This window comes from Cydia amplana, chromosome 11 (assembly GCF_948474715.1).
Source record: "Cydia amplana chromosome 11, ilCydAmpl1.1, whole genome shotgun sequence".
NCBI lineage: Eukaryota > Metazoa > Arthropoda > Insecta > Lepidoptera > Tortricidae > Cydia > Cydia amplana.
The window spans coordinates 11,600,253-11,617,791 of record NC_086079.1 but is presented as its reverse complement, the minus strand read 5'-3'; the positions used below and the strand labels follow the sequence as shown (position 1 = coordinate 11,617,791).

Here is a 17,539-nt window from a genome sequence, read left to right as displayed (position 1 = left end):
TACATTTTTCGGGTTCTCTAATATGTTCTCACTGCTGAGGTGAAAAGTTTTGTGAACTACACGAGATCAAAGTTATTTACATCTCGTGCGCTTTTGAGTCCCTTACTATGCTCAAGATTCTAAATTAGATTCACTCGCTACGCTCGTGAATCTAGTATAGAATCTTTCGCTTGCACCGGACTCAAAATAAGCACTCGAAGAAATATCAAACTTTGATCTCTTGTTGTACAAATAACTATTAAGACGACAACCGCCTGACGAATGTAGAAAGTCCGGGGCCGTTTTATATGTCACCTAGCTGTATCCACCTTCATTTTTATTAAGAAAAAATTCAGCTTGTATTGCAAGTTACATGCGTTTATAAAACGGCTACCCGGTAATTTTACATTGAACCGAGACGAAGACATAACAACGAAGTTACTAACTTTTGGCATTGACAATGCAAACACAGGTATCCCATAGGGGTGCCATAGGTAGAGTACTTGACGCCATTGTCAAAAGTGAAGCAATATGATCCCCTTTATTTAAGGCGCCGTGAGTTCAGGTCGCAGCTCGCTGATCTCTGAGCGGACAGCCGTGCGTGCCCGTTAGTTAATTTTCATATTGTATTTTCATATTTTGTGCAAAAATAATTCCAAATTTGAAATGGGGGGATTTAGACCCATGTGCGTGATTTTTTTATAAAGTTGTTTCATCAGATTTTAAATCGATGAATTTACTAGAAGAAAAAGTCTCAAGATTGCTATATATGTACAATATATTTAGCAACCGTAAAAAACGCCACGATTTTTAAACTCTGATCTTGGCACTGCACCTATGAAGGTATCTTAAGAAGACTCATGAATGGGCTTAGGCGTGAACACATAGACAGAATCATCGAGCCAGTAGTATGCCTGCGCAAAGTCGCCCTCGCAGAGGTACGGCACGCGCGCCCACGACACCAGCTCGAACCCGCACTCGTCGCGCATGAACGCCACGAACGACTCCACTTGCTGCTCGAAACGGGCGCCGCTGATTGGTAGACGCTCTTCGGGTTTGTGGTCAGGAGTTACTGGAAAAGAAAAGGGAATTCGTAAGAAATCCTTTGTGGATTTCGGATGTATAAGAATGTTCATAAGGAGGAATCTTATTTTATGCGATGCAACATTTGTTGGAGCTGCGGCGGTCGATCAGGGTCATGCTCACCTTCTACGTAGGGCTTGTAGGGCAGGACTAGGGCTAAGAGGAGGATCCCTCCGGGGGCGAGCGCGGCGCGGGCTTCTAGGAGCATGGTCTTGGGCCGGCTGCAGCGGTCGATCAAGTTCATCATGCTCACGCATTGGAACTGCTGCCCGCGCCACCAGTTCTCCGTGTCAAGGATACTGCAAAAAATTAGGTAGGTACATTCAATCATACTCCAAGATCCAAGTGTAGGTTACTCTGTAATGTCTATCTATAGACCATATCAAAGAACTATCAACTAAGGTACTCACGTATATCCCTTACTGCTGAGCGCCTTTCTCATACTGGCGGAGATCTCGGTGGCGTACCGCTGCTCGAACAGCTGCGAGAAGCGGCGGCTGACCTCGCCGTCGCCCGCGCCGACATCCACGAGAGCGCCGGTCGGCGCGCCGCCCAGCAGTGTGCGCGCCTGCGCGGAAGATAGCACGAACATCGAGCCGCGGCCCAGCCATCTGTGGACAACGATCACTTGTGTTGAAGAAAAAAAATCACATGCATGATTCAGCGAAATACGAAGGTTTCGCAAACGGCCAAGCAAGGAAAAGCTGTGTACCTATGTTAAAAATGTCTTTAGATCGATATCCGCAAAATATTTTTATTCTTATAATATATGCGATCATATAAGACTCTTCAAAATCTAAGTCAGAATCGAAGGGTGCGGCACCGACTCGTGGGGGCGGTTCCCCAGAAAGAAGACTTGGTTTGGGTGCCATTTATACAGATTATATCTTTTGGCAAGTTGAGTCTCAACGCAGTAAAAACCAACCCCTGGCGTAAGTTAAATACCAGGTATTATAACTAAATCTTAAAATTCTCATTTGGTAAGTGGTACTGATAATAATATAATGATTACTAGACAACGGATCAGTTTGTAGGTACAATTTTATTGATAGCTATCAAATTAGCTGTTAATATCAGCCTTCACAGAAAATAGCGTCAAAGTACAGGGTGTGCTCGCGTTCTTCATAGAAAGCACATGCGATGCGCTATTACCACCGCTATTTCAATGCAACTATAAATTTTCTTATCTAACTTAATTGTCGATAACAAACTTCGCCCGTTGCTAGAACCTTCTAATTTAGCTGAGGGATTAGGTAGGTACTTCCTTGAAAGCGATTTGTAGGCTAGTCGCCGCGCAGTCGAGCAACAATAGGGCAATTATCCACTACCGTTGGTCGTGTGGTGGTGGCCGTTCAAAGGTGGTTCGGGCCGCAATTACTGGGGATAAAACACAAAGCGAGCTGCGAGCTGCGGGGCTCGGCCGACTGCAAATTGTGCGCCCGCGGCGCTCGCCCGCGCTCGGCGCTCGCTCGGCCGCCTGCGACCGAGCACCGACGTCTTCATCGCGCCCCGGGCGAGCGGCGAAAGTGGATAATGAGTAGTAAATCCCGCTCTCATTAGCTGAGAGCGAGCGTCGCGGCGATCGATACGAATTCGTCTTCGATGGGTAAAGGGATAATCGCACTCCGGCCAGCTCTGTTATTAGCCGTAGTACCATATATCACGCGCGGCATTATCCGCGGCCCCCGGCGTCCGCGCCGCAATTACTCGTACGGCGCAGCGCTCGGATCGGTCACAATGCCCTATTAGGATAGCCTTATACGTACCTACTTCAGGTTTCAGACTATCCGCACTAAGTTTTCTAGAGGACCAGTGTAATTGACATCTTCTGCACATAACAAGACATTAGGCGTTTTTGGTAGCGACATAATTGTTGTGGGACTAGGAACAGTTAGCGAGCCGGCGAGAACGACAAGACAAACAAAATCTCTGGTAAGATATGTCATAGGCCAGACCAATATATTCCTCGGTATCTTACATTCCAGACCGGACCCGAACAGTTCCTGAGAACCCTGACCCTGAGGTCCCTTACGTTTGTTTACTTACACGCATTTACCTTTTACCACAGATCATACAGACCAAGGAAACTATTCACGAGTTTAAAAATCAAGCTTGCAATTGCAATATACCTACCTACTCGTAGCAACAAGGAACCGATCCTATGTACCCAATCGGGACAATATCACGAAATTTTCTATACCTACATTTCGGAAAGCTAATTTATATTTTAGATTTTCGCCGACACCTAAGTCCATTTCATGCCAGAAAATTGCCATTAGCGACTATGTCACCGATGGCACGGGTGCTCATTTTGTAAGGAGGAACAAGTATTTATCTTCCCCAAGTTGACATTAGGACGTCAAGAATATCCTACGAACAAAGGTAAAAACCCCTGCCTCTGAAGTCTGACTGAACCTACAAACTACAAAGGTAAGAGTATAATATAGGCAACTACACTTTACGAGATATTATCTAGTGGCAGGTTTAGTTTTTCAAAGCGTTATATGTATGTACATAATAATAAAGGTGTGACAGTAGTAGGCAACCAGTTAGTAACGTGTGTTCTTTCTCGTTGTGTAATAAGCGGTAACCGATAGTGTCACGTCGCTAGTTACGCCGCATGTCTCCGGTTACATTGTACGATCTGCTTGAGTCGTTATCGTCAACAACATTTCACTGTCGAATAATATAGATCATGCCTATTATACCCTATAGACAAGGTGACTTACAGGGCGGCTTATGGTGAGCTGAAAACTGTCTAGCATTTAAGGCTTGAACCTTAAAGCTCATATGCTTATCTCTATTAGATGCATATGCTTAGAAATAAAGGAAAAGTGGAAAAAACTCAACATCTCGGGCAGCATTAAAACTTGCGAGTCCGGGGTACCAGCCCGCCGCTCTACCAACGGAGCTACCGAGATTTACCCGTTGACAGCGAATATTTCTACCATATTCTTCACATATGCTGGTGGTATCGTTTGCAGACGTTTTTGATTAATATAAAAATTAACTTAGATAAATGTTCCTATCTTGAAAGTTTAACATACTTTTCATAGATATAGGTATTATTAATATAAGTAATTCATGCATTTTTTAAAGAAATACGTTTACCTATTACATAATATCGTAAAACGCTTTAAGAACCTATAAACGAGTAGGTACAGCTGCGGTTGTTCCAATCGCAATCGCAGGTGAGCAATCAAGTGACGGTAACCAGTTAAGCGAGACCCCGAACTGCTTATTTGCTCCAAGTCACTGTTACCCTGTTTGGCTGAACTCTATTGCTCGCTTGCGATGGGAAAACCGGGCCAGGTCGAATACAAGGAACGGCGTGAAGGTTGACGACTTTTGGGTCCGAAGACAGTAAGTAATGCGAGCGTGAAAACCAAAAGAGGCACAATACGGCCGGCGACCTGACATAACCCTGTTGCGGGTGCGGATTGATTGCTTTATTGTGCGGGCGGCGTTTGCGACGCGCGATCCATGATACATGAGGCGGCCGCGCAGCTAATGAGCGCCGACACTCACCGCGTAATTGTCACCGTGCCGACCAATCTCCACAAATTCCGACCAAACCGACAACGCGCGTATGAGTCGCGCAAAAACGACGTGCGAATATGACGTCGCTTGTTACACCGCGCGCCGTGATTGATTTATTTGCGCCGTAAACAGGCTGCGAGCCAAAGGGAGCCGTGGACACTAACATTAAACTACCCTAATGCAGCACGCTCCACGCACCATAACAGTCCTGGTTATAGGTAGACTTTAAATTAAATCGCTTTCAATGTTCTCATGTGACAGAGTATCTTACCTACCTACCTATACACAATAGGTAGGTATATGATACCTTAGCTATTACCAAAATAAATCATATAAATTTTTCGGGCTAAATAAGTAGGTCATTAACTAATTCTCTGTTGAAATAATATCGTTATTAGCCGAAATATCTCTTCAGTATAATTTAGGTCATATTTATAATTTGGGTTGGGTAAAATATGCATAAGTTTAGTACCTAGTACGAGAGAAGTACCTACGAGTAGACGTCCCATTTCCTTTGTACCAACATGCTCCGATGGATGCAGCTGAAAACTGTAAAGGCGCGTGGGTTGTAGGTATGTCGCAATACACTTGATATCGTAGGATAGGTAGATCTATTTCAATAGAATGCGGTGGCTTGCAACAAGGAATCCGATGCGGTTATCGACGGAGGTGAGAGATGTGTCGCCGGCCGAGCGCGAGGCGGGGCGGGCGGGTTCGTATCGCGATTGCATCGGAGAGCAAACAAGCGGGGGGGTGTCGGCCCGGGGCGCTCAAATCATATTACCCCCGGCCTCACACCACGCGCCACACACGTCATTTGTGCGTCGCTATGGCGACGGCCCGGGCCTTGCATGATATTAGTGTTCATCTCCGGCCGTTTAAAGTGCCGCTGGCGAGCGCGGGAAATTAAAACCGATGCGGATCCGGAAGGTGCGATCGACCCGCGCGGTGCCGGTCGCCAATCACACCTCGCTGCAGATACGAACATATCAATCCTATCCTTGTAACCGATGTCAGATAAGTCAGCGTAGGTATAACGGAATATAATGTATGTCGGTACCTAGATCTTACTGTCAATATCAAATAGGTAGATGCTATGCAAAGTTGTCAGATAGGAACTAACTTACTCCCTTGCAAACTACCTAAAAGTCATCCTTTTTGATTTAGGTATTCTACCAGGTTCGTTATGCCTTAATTTAAAGAAACGTACAATGAGTAGGACTATTATTTATAAATTCAAAATGTTGTAGCTACAGAGCATCTCATAAATACGGCTAGAAGACGAAAACAAATAAAAGTCAAGATCGACGACTTAAATCAGGCGCTTAGCTACCAGCTACCCCTTCTTGTTATTACCGAACCGACATCCCGTCCCTTTTCAAGCCTCTCCTTATTTAATAAAACGTATATGAGAAATAATTACATACCTACATTAGCTATGTAAATATAGCTAACCATATTAGATACGTAATGTAATAGCAGCCCCTCCCCAATGTATGTAGATAGGTACACATTTGCTTTGCTCAAAGACATTGTCGCTTTCAGGCACCTCATTAGAGCGCGTCCCATGTGAGCCTACCCCCTCTCCACCCCCACCCCCACCCTGCGACCCCCACCCGTTAGTGCTCTTACACACACAAAGACGAGAGCAATTCTTTCTCCGAGCTCGCAAACTTGGCTGGATAATTACACTTAGATAAGACCCGTTCCTTTTAAGACAGGATATTTAAGGTAATAGTAGAAAAGAAAGACAAATGGTTAAGCAGATCAAAGAGCTACAGGGACTATTGTTGTAACCCTCGAGCATTTTGACGTACCTACCTGCCTACTCCGCTATACAGTTTCATAAATAAACATATCTAACATAAAACAATAAAAAAGTTTCAGCTATCAAGGTCCCTATATAATAAAAATCAAGTTCGGTAGCATATAATCGAACTGTAGCGTCCCATCATATCCCCGCACAGCTCTTGAGTAGCTATAAACAATAAAAAGTGGATAGTAAAATGTATAAACAATATGAGTACCTACGGTTAAAACGTTTTAGTGTCAAGAGTGGGCCCATAAACCGTTGACACGCACCCGTAAAATATTAACGATAGCTACAAGAAAAATGACGACTATCACTGTACCGATTTTCGGTCGCGAGGACGCTACAAATAATGGCGGACTCGAATTTATACGCGGACCCGAATTGTCCCGATTGAATATTTTACCAACCCACGATCCACCAAATCGCCCGACGATATTTTTCTATTTCGCCGTCCAATTTTACTATCAATTGCTTAGTTTCGCCTTAAACATTATTCGTGCGACAACACCATACCTACAGTTGCCCTGAGGATATACTTGCCGCCTTTGCTCTACGAGCGCTTTGCACGAACCTCTGAACCTTTTCAATTGAGGAAGCGCGATTTGATTCCAATACGGTTATTGCTGTGTGGGGGTTTGCAGTTATTTATGAGAAGGTAATTAGGTTATCTATACCTATGACTCAGCTCAAAAAGTTTAGGTTTAATGAGAGTTGTTTCAAATTCCATAAATGATCGTTTATGAAGATGCGGACTTATGTTTTACGGGCGGCCTACATTGTGAGCACAGTGTGCGGTTGCTGATGGTAATATCTTGAGCGTTTCGGGAACACAATAACCTTTAAAAGGTGTAAAGGCGTGGGCTCAATCCGAGTCCCAGTCGGACTTTAAAATAACTTCTCGGAGGCGAATGGTTTATTGCTTATTGAGTAGCTCTGACGAAACGCGCCTCCGACGATAAAACATGTCCGGAGCGGAATCTCAGTCAATATCACAATATACGCAGCGACATTGAAATTATCGCTTAGTGGGAGGCGCGCGTCGTCCGCGGCGTCCGGTCGGCCGATGAGGTTGGCGAAAGTAAAACAAAATGAGAATCGTCAGAACAATGAGTATTGTCGCGGGCATGGATGGCGCGCAGGCGCGAGCGCAGCGGCGGCAGCGGGAGCGGACACGCGCGCGGGCGCGGGCCTCGTTAGCGGGTGGCGCGCCATTGGCCGCCGCAAGGTGGGCGGGGCGCGCGACAAACTGCGCGCACGCAAATAGCGCACCCGCACACAAATTAAAACAATAAAATGAAAGTAATAAAACAAAGTGAGCACCGTCGAGCATCCACTATCGTAAGGCTTAATGGCCGAGCGGGGGCGGCGGCGATTCGATTTATTGAGCGACGCGCTTTCATCTCGCCATCGACGCGAGGATCGTAGGCATCGTAGCCAAATTCGGCGGTGCCGCTTTAGTCTCAGTCAAAATATTCATACCTATGGGTATAATACCCAAATGTGCCCAAATGTATACAACTTGGATCATCACATAATTGACAGAAATAAGATAGCTATCTGGACACACCTACGTAAAAATGCAAATGTAGGGCATGTATTCTGTAGGTAGGGCACAGCCATTTCTATTTCTATTTCAAAACCTAACTTCATAATAGACGCCATAAGTGATCACTGCCGTGCATAGGATAGATAACACTTTCTCTACCTATAGGTCGGTATAAAGTTAAACCACATGTTTGAACCAGTTTCAAGTGCATGAGGGGTTGAAGTGCGTGTCGCTGGACAGTGGGTCAGCTGAAACACGTGAAGTGCGTAAGCTCGGGGGGACAGCCGGTCAAGGTTAAGCCCGACCGAGCGTTGCCTTGTACGGAACATTCGATACACTTCGCTACCAAAACAAATACCGAATAATTGTATTGAGCCCGATTGGGCCAGACTTGAGACTAGGGTGGGCTAGGATTTCTAAAAGATGGATCCGGAAATAAGTTATGATCTTGGAATTAGGAGCTTTAGGTACCTAGTAGGTAGGTAGGTACTACCTACCTATACCTATTTAAAAAATCAATGAAGATTCATTGGCAACCTGATTATTCACTTATTACGTTTTCGGATACCTAGGTAGGTATCTAATCTACCTTCTTTAAAACACCTTTAGATAATTATCAGCATCAAATATTTCAGATATGTACGTGGTAGCTAGTTAAATATTCATTCAGAGTCCCACAGGATACCCACTGACTACCTACTCTCACGACGATACGTAAAAATATTACCTAAATTCAGAGCAATATTGTATGTTGGTAATACAGGCACAGTCTAAAAAAAGTAATAAGTAGGTATTTCATCTAAAAGCAAATATCCTCCAAAATCACCAAAGAATTTATTATCTAGGTATAGGTACCTAAGAATGATGGCAAATTAGTACCTATAGGTAACAGGTTTAGGTTTAGGGGCATTTCACCATAACCCTATAAATAATAGAACATTAAGGATGCTAAACATTCTCGTTGGCCTGATAACCTAGCCCTAACAAATAAGTGACCCAACTCTAGCCGGACCCGGAAACGGGCGAGCTGCCGCGTAACGAATGTCGTCTCATTTACTAATGTGTCACATGCAGGCGGCGTTGTTTCTCAGCGCCCCCTACTCGGGGGTGGGGGAGATGACCAATGGCGCCGCGACGCCACCCGACGACGATGCAGCCTTAATTACGACGCTGATATCTGCCAGATATGACCACTCGTAGGAGGGTGTCCGTATTTACTTAGGTAGGTTGTTTATATAAGCTCGTATGTTCTAGGTACACTTTTGGTCAAAGTAATCATAGAGCAAATTATTCGGATTGAGATCACGCAATTGGTAAAGAAACTTTACTGAGTTTTACCAAGACATATGTGATTAAAAAAAATCTTTGTCAATTGTCTAAAATACCGTTATAAGTATGTAACACTTAGTTTTGATCTGACTCTGTAATTGGGGGCTAATGCTAGTATGTATATTGTATACCTATGTAATGCAAAGGTTTTTCTTCAAATTATATTACCTTACGCAGACAGAAGTGGAACAATTCAAACCCAATTTTAATGCATTATTACCTACGTGTCTATCGTAATAAAGCAGGAAGAAATTGCTAGCATCTCAAACACCTCGGCCATAAAAACGAGACATTCGCGTTATCGCGCGAGCTCGACTAGCTCGAGACTGGTATGAGACTCGAGTTGACGTGGTTTACGCAACATTGAAGTTAATGACGTCAGCGTTGTCAATAGCCTCCTGATTGCCGTGATTAGGAACACGTTCGCTAACAAATAGTGGTAGAGTTATTTGACAGATTGTCACTGTAAACGCAAATCTTGTAACATGGCTGTTGATAGGTACTTGTATAACGGAAACGTCATCGTTTAACTTTTAATTTCCAATATTTAGAAAAACTAAATTTGTTACTTCTACAGTAACATTGCCTCTTTATTCTATCACTTTCATTCGCATCTCTATATGATGATAACTAACAAAGCAGCACCTGCTTAAGTTTAAAACCAACACAATATGGTCCAAATCATACTCTATCATTAAAAAAGTCAAATGCCGCTGCAGACACCTCATTCTCATTAACCGGGTGGGGCGCTCTCATCTCGGCTGCATACTCGCAGCTGCGCGCGCAAACAAATTAAAACCTAAGACGCGCCCTAATCAATAGCGGACTCGCCGCGAAGCCGAATTAACTCGGCCGAATGAAAAAATGAAGAAAATTATATTCGCGCGAGACCCCAAAACCCTCCCCCCGCCCGCCTGAGGAAATTGCTTTTCTTTCAGCGGGCGCACACATACGCGCCCCCGGGTACGCTCGCCCCGCGCCGGTGTGCAACCCTTCACGCAGTTATGACGCATTAACATTTTTTATGTGTGCTTTTTTTATTTAAATGATTAGAATGGTCTTAAATCATCTCAAACTTATTGAATTTTTAAAATATGTAACTGTAGGTAGGATATAAAAGGCAGGAATGGATGACGGCGTTTTGAAAGGTAACATATATACCTACCTATACATATTATTCAATTAGCAATTAATTTTGTGTCGTTTTTCTCCCAAAAGAAACTGGATAGAAAGAGGATAGGTGGTTATAAATCATATGAAATACAAGAGAATAAAGCGTTTTAAAAATAGGTAAGTACCTACCTGAGTGTTCCTTAGTCCCTAAGACTAAGATACAATAGAATATGGATTTGTGCATTTGTCACTGCATTGTGCATTTGGTAAGGAACGGAGCACGCTCGAGACGTGTGACTCGCCGCCGTACCTACACAGCAAAGGTGGGCGCTAGTGCCTACCTCGCTCGCAGTAGAGGGTTAGGCACCGTCGACACGCGCAATATTATAATTTACGTTTGGTCGTATATCGAGGTGTAAGTAGGTGCTTTACCTGGGCGCTCGCGCCTCAGCCCCTCGGCTCTCGCTAAATCTGAGCTTTATACGTTCACTTGACGCGGAGAGCGATATTAGTTTCGAGCAAACTCCTTCCCTACTACAATATTTATTAACTCACTTGTTATCTTTCGCCTTTTTAAGGAAATATGCAGCTGCTGTGATTTTAATATTTAGGAGTTTATAAAGATAACTTGACGTCTTGAGTATCAGATGGCTGAGTTATATATTCCCGTCGTTTTGTATAATTTATAGGACATTGATTCAAGAAGTGCAGATAAAGAACCTACTTACAATCATGTTATAGGTTTAGGGGAAAAATACACACGTTTCTCGTGTTGTGTACTTTATTTTCAGGCAGTGTTTTATTTCGTATAAAACGTAAACATCTCTTTCATTTACGCCGCGCAATGGTCACGAACGGGAAACGTTACTGTAATATAGAGCGCAATCAGAGCACTTTGCGCGGTAACAATAGGTACAAAGGGCGCCGTACCTAAGCCAGGAAAAGCCAGTTTCATTAAACGAACGCTTTCCTAATCTGGCCGGGCAGCTTCCCACCCAATTAACGCGTAGGCGATGAGCCCGCCCCGGCGCCGGCCAATGGCGGCCTTGCGGGGATTAATTAAGAAACTTCCCGTCCACTCGCCCCCTCCCGCACCCCTTCCTCACACCCCGCGGAGTCTGCGGACACGCCCGGAAAACTAACCACCTAATGAGGGGAGATGACCTCACGTGCCTGTGTGCTTTGTCTATCTATGTACGTCTTGTTTGTTCATTTATGTGTGCTCTTTTGTGCGGTGCGCCGGCATGTGAGCGCTTTGTTGTACATTATCTACCTCGAGACGTCGTCGTTAGCCGGGAGCTTCGGCAAACACATGCTTTCAATTCCACCTGTAATTACCTTCGTTGAGATTTCCACAATTGATCCATCACGCTAATTGTTTACATGCTTTTAACTAAATTAAGAAAGTCGTTTTCATTATTCGACATTTTTATAGCCCAAGAGACTCAACCCTTACCGAAGGGAAATAGGTCAACCGTCCTCAAATGTAATTAAGCTCCAATCGGCTCTTGTGCATACCTATAGAGGGGGTATAAAAGCTTTAAGCAGGTAGCCCACTGCCGCACTAGGCCCCGCTGCGCACGTTTTTCTCATTTATTTTAATAAAATGAACAGGATTTATTTTATTAAGAAGCCACGCTCCGTAACTTCGTACAATTTGTCTCTTATTGTATGTACCTATGTTTCATACAAATTCGCCGTTTAGTATCTCTTTAGACGCGACATGGCCTAAAAGGCTGCGATGCCTGATAAAACGTAGTTTGCGTGGTTCCTATTCGTGCGATAGCGTATTACGCCGTGGTGTCCCGCCTGTAGGGTAAAACCGTGTGAAATGTCAGTCCGGAGAGGTCAATTAAACAACAGGGCCACGGAGGGCCGAGGGCCGAGGGGCTGTTGTTTGCCGCCTGCCAACTGCCATGTAGGCTGCGATGATTGAACATTCACGCACCTATCCATAGCTAGGGATTCCTATTCCCGCCATATTTATAATGCATTTTTAAATTGAAGGAACAGGACCCGCGAAGCTACTTCTTGGGTAACGTTAAATATTATTACATCTAAGGACGCTATGTCTAAGATTTTTAATAGGTAGGTAAATAACTGTGAGGATAAAAGTTATGAGTTTTACCTATAGTAACCTAAGGAGAACCCATCAACAACCTTAGACGATTTGTTAACACATAATGATATATGAACCTTCGGTTCAGGGAAAAGCTCGACCAATCGTCGTTGAGATCCTTGATATTTCAGCTACTATGACAATTATCATGAGAATCAGATATTTACAGGTATAAATGTAAAACTTGCTAGTCGCAAATGAACGATAACTTAACCTTTCTAGGTACGTAATACCTACTAGACACGTTGGATAGAAGCCAGACTGGTACCTATGGCATAGACTGTAGTTGACAGCCATTAATATCAACCACGTGCACTCAACTAACATAAAATAACTTAACAGTAATATAATAAAAGGTTTACGATCCAATAATATCACTCTTATTAAGGATATCTAGCCAACGTTAGCCAGTTTCTGAATTAATATTTCTGCTTGTCTTTTCTACACCAATCCAGTTCTCGAGTAGCTATGTATCGAGTCAACTTACAGCCTTAACTAAATGTAGGTAGGTATACGAACGAGCTGCAATGACTTATGAGAATTTTTTGAGCTAATATCGTTATTACAGGTCACCCTCATTTTGCTGCAAAAAATATTGTTGTGTGCGGAGCGAATTTTCCTCAAACCTAGTTTTTTGCCTAAATGTGAATCATCAGTGGTCCATAATTGAGAGAAACACGGCAGGCCGGGGGTGCCAAAATAACGAATAGTTTTCGCGGGTCGTGTTAGCATTTTTCTTCTGGAAGTGACGGGCGGGGGCGGGAGTCGCGGGGGTGGGGGTGGTGGGAATAACTCTCTTTCAGCGGTGAGTACACGCATCGTTTATACTTCATCGGCTGTGTTAATAACGCTGCCGTGTTTAAATGTGCGCGAAATGTTTTCCTGTTTTGCGCGTTATGGATTAGAATGAAGTACCTAATAAATAAGAAAATGTCAGATCAGGATATTAAAAATGCATATGTTCGATACCAATAGGATAAAATGACGTCCGGAGTGGTCTTATGCTGATACATATTTGTCTTATAAAACTTAAGTTCACGAATCAGATTTTTTTTTACGTTTTCCCCTACATGTATACACATAAATTAAACGTAGGTAATAAAATTAATAAAAACCCGAGGATCCATTTGACCAAAAGCCACATCTCTGCCTACATAGTGTAAATAAGTAGTCGTACCTATGGTGCAGGAATGCAGGTGAATTGAAAAGGCCATTTGTTCGTAAGTTACTACTGTTTATGCTATATTTGGCAAAAGAGAAACAAGTGTACTATTATAATGTTTACCCTACAAAATCTGGTTACGAATTGAGGAAGAAACCATAAGTTAAGAGTTCTTAAAAGAGCTGTGTTCAAAGGATTTTAAATTGTGTTTGGAAAGTGGGACGTTTCTTAAGCTTGAATCTAAAGAAAATGAGGATTTACCTTATACATGAGCCGAGTACATACCAGCCGCACATAGCTATTAGCGCGAAGCCTGGATAGCGGCGCCACACCCCGCGTGATTAATCGCCGCCCCCGCCGCCCGGGAAATCAACCCTTTCGCGTCTTAATTACCACGCCTCCTTTCAGCGCCGCCCTTCCATTGGTTACGGTCCCCTCCCCTTTAATTGCTCTTGGTAATTAACGCTGTGTAATCACCAACCGCGTCGAGCGAGGGGACGATCCTAATTTGAATTTTTAATTACTGAGAGCGCGCTGGTGATTGGACGAGCGCGAGCGCTGTTTACATTGAAACAATGAGCATTGTCATTGAGATTCTCTTCTGCCTAATATGTGTACTGGAGACGCTCTTTGTGTTTATATAAACATTGACGAGACGATTCATTGGGTGGTTATTGATATTTAATATTTGAATATGAATTGCAAAATGTGCATTGGAAACCAGGTGAGATGAGCTCACCATCAGGAACTACATATCGACGGAAGAGTAGGTACGTAGCGTATTTATTTTATTAGATTGAGTGCCACCAGGAAATCTATGGCGAAAGCTTTAGATAGCACGTATGAAAATCTGATTATCAATTATCTGGAGGCAGCAGTTCGCGCATGTAACTTAAGTACCTAACTCATTAGCGAGCTGAGAGCGTCCGCAGCGGGCGAGGAGCGGGATAACAGCCGAGTACCTAATAAGTGCCAAATAGGAGCTGAAAATTCCTAACTACTAATTTTTTAAGTGCCATCAATATGTACAATACCTACACTCAGTAAGTCAGAGTACTTACTCTTAGGTACTTATATTGATAAATAGAGACTAGATTGATTAAAAAATGTTGAGTGTTTGAAACAAAGGCATTTTTAGGGTTGAATGGTTGTGAGGATGCAAAGGTCATGCCTAGTTACCTAATGGTAATACGAGGTCGTTAATTCCATCTAGAGTTTAAATATTTTAGTGAGGTCTATTCAGACAGTACGTAATCTTGTTATCAATTTGTAATGGATATGATCTGCAGTCAAAAGGAAAATTCTTAGACAAAAAATTAAACTAACAGTCACTTAAGTACCTCTATAAAACTTAATACGAAATTATCTTATAATCTTTCAACAAATGTATTTCAGGATTTACAATTGAGCAGCATGAATCTATAATTCTATTGGGAACCTGGTATTTCAGGAAGGCACGGCACGCTGGTTGCGGAATTTATCCCCTTACCGTATTCCAAATTTGAATACGACCATTAGCCGAGTTCCTCAGCAGCAAGCATCCGAACTGAACAATTACGGAACTTTTATTCCGATCGCCCGAACTGACTTCGAAATTTTCATATTTATTGCCATCGATTCCAGCAGCGTTTGGACCTAAATTGCGATAAGCTTTTCAATAAATTAGAACTATTGTAATATCCGAGATAGATTTCTTTTGTGCACCTACTCGTAACTTCGTATGTTTTGTAAAAATCGGAGACATTATTATTCATAAAAAAATTGTACGTTATCTGCTCACGCAGCTTATCCAAATAAATAGGAGTCCAATAAATTTTAATTAAGTAGGTATATAAAGGTTATTCTTGAGTTCCTATTCATTAGTTAATGCTTAAAGGGCACTCGCCTATGACTGAACTAGTCCAGGCATAGGACAACTTTTCAAAATCGTCATTTGCAAAAAAAAAACTACCTAACAGAAAATTGGTATATCTAATTTTCTACTAACTAGAAAAACTGTAATTTATCTTGAAATAACCGCTTGCGGCTTACGAGCCGTGATTTTCCGACCCCTGCGCTAGGCGATGGGCGATACGATAGTCTCGCTAAGGAGGTGTTTACCCGTAGGAAGCGAGTGACGTTGACGCGGCTCCTGCCTTAATAAGGTAAATGAGATGCGAGGCGTAAGGGCTCCACTCGCGCGTTCGCACCGTTGGTGATTACTGCTAGTGGTCTAATGGTGGGCTTGTTGGTTTGAACCGTTGGAAATCGTAGGATGCGTACTTTAAATCAAGTTGCTTTTTCGTCTCGTCAGAGTGACAGTGACGTGGCTTCCATACTTCACTTCTCACACTAAAAGCGAGAGATATCCATGTTAGACTAAAAATCTTATAGATAGAATCCTAATGGCAGAGGATTAGGTAATTATAATGAGAGGGCTTAGTGACGAAGTGTCGTAGGTGTACATGGTGTTACAGTACGGACATAATTAGGTATATTATTAACCTGACTTTTAAAATTTGCGAAAACATTTTTTTAAAGAAAGGCAAGAGTAATAGATAAATGAATATCTAATTCTTGGATATGAACGCATTGCTTTTTTGGGTAAAATCCATTACCTACTTTAGTAAAAGATCTCAAGGAAAGGCAAAATCGTGAGTAGCTTTAAATTAGCAGAAGCGGCAGCCTGTAACAAACTCCACGTAGCCTGGCCAACGAGTTTATATATCGCGAAGCTATGGAGCTTGGCGCATGGGCGCGATTATGGGGCCCGATTCAACTTGAGAAAGTGACAGATGAAGAAGAATATTGCTAGTGTACCTACATTATGTGGGAGGTGGCGTTGTCTCGGCGGAGCTGTAAAATTACCAATTTTATTAAACCATATGATTAGTCGCATTTGATTTACCTGCAAATTATGGTTAGGTACCTTACGCGGTAGTCTGTCAATTTTACAAAGAGAGATATGGAAATTTCTACACAAAGTGATCCTAGGCCCTACTGATGCTACAACGACCCTACATGCCTTTGATCTATGTTCATAAGTAAAAAAAAAAAACAAGTTTTTTGTTGATTAGTTTTTATACGGAATGTACCGGTCTTCTCATTTTCTATGCTTTTAAGTGTATTTTAATGTATGCATGAAACATTTTTTATTTCAACATTTACAAATACGCGTTTAAGTTTATTAGGCGTGGTAGAAAGCGCAAGATTCTACCGACTTGTCAAAGCCAACCTTTTTACGACAAAAACATCTTCACTAAGATTTTTTCCCCAATTAAAAGCGGATCGGCGGTTTTTGGTGGTTTTTACTCGGTCACGGTTTTTAGATGAGGCACGGGTCAAGCGAGCTGAGACAATGCATGCCGTGGCTGCGCGCGCGTCGTGGTTAGCGTTTTGTTCCGCGTGCCGACTGTTTTATCACAACTATTGTGTACCTTAGGGCATTGTTATAAGGTTCGCCGGTAATAGATAGCTCGTGGCTCGATGTAGCTATTGAGCGCTAATCGCTTCATTCACCGGCGGATGGCAGCTTTTTCCTGAGCATCCGAACGGTCACGCATTCCGAAGGCCGATGTTGGATCTGCGAACTGTCGATGAACGACATTGTACCTATTGTACTTATAGCAAAATATGACAAGTTGTGCAATTCGTAGGTATAGAAGTTGTAGGGTAGTTTGCTTAGTTAGAGACGAGATTGCCCCAGCATGCAGGTAATTGACAAGACCTATGCGAACTCTATATACGTAATATTATATGATTAATATGAATAATAACAGGTATATAACTGCTTTCATAATTGCGTAAAATTGATAACTTTGGATAAGTTTCTGACAAAGTCCTACTGGTGTAAGCTATCAAATCAACCTTGTGTTA

At 42.8% G+C, this 17,539-nt stretch overlaps 1 protein-coding gene across 1 annotated transcript in view; it reads right to left on the bottom strand.

Annotated features, from left to right (window-relative positions):
• Positions 1-827: 827 nt before the first annotated feature.
• LOC134652105 (protein-L-histidine N-pros-methyltransferase) overlaps positions 828-17,539 on the bottom strand; it is a 76,722-nt gene continuing 60,010 nt past the window's right edge. Inside the window, exons 3-5 of the mRNA XM_063507273.1 lie at positions 1,473-1,673; positions 1,186-1,361; positions 828-1,051 (exon numbers count right to left, since the gene is read on the bottom strand). Coding sequence (XP_063363343.1) covers positions 828-1,051; positions 1,186-1,361; positions 1,473-1,673 — 601 coding nt within the window. The remainder of the gene's footprint in view (positions 1,052-1,185; positions 1,362-1,472; positions 1,674-17,539) is intronic.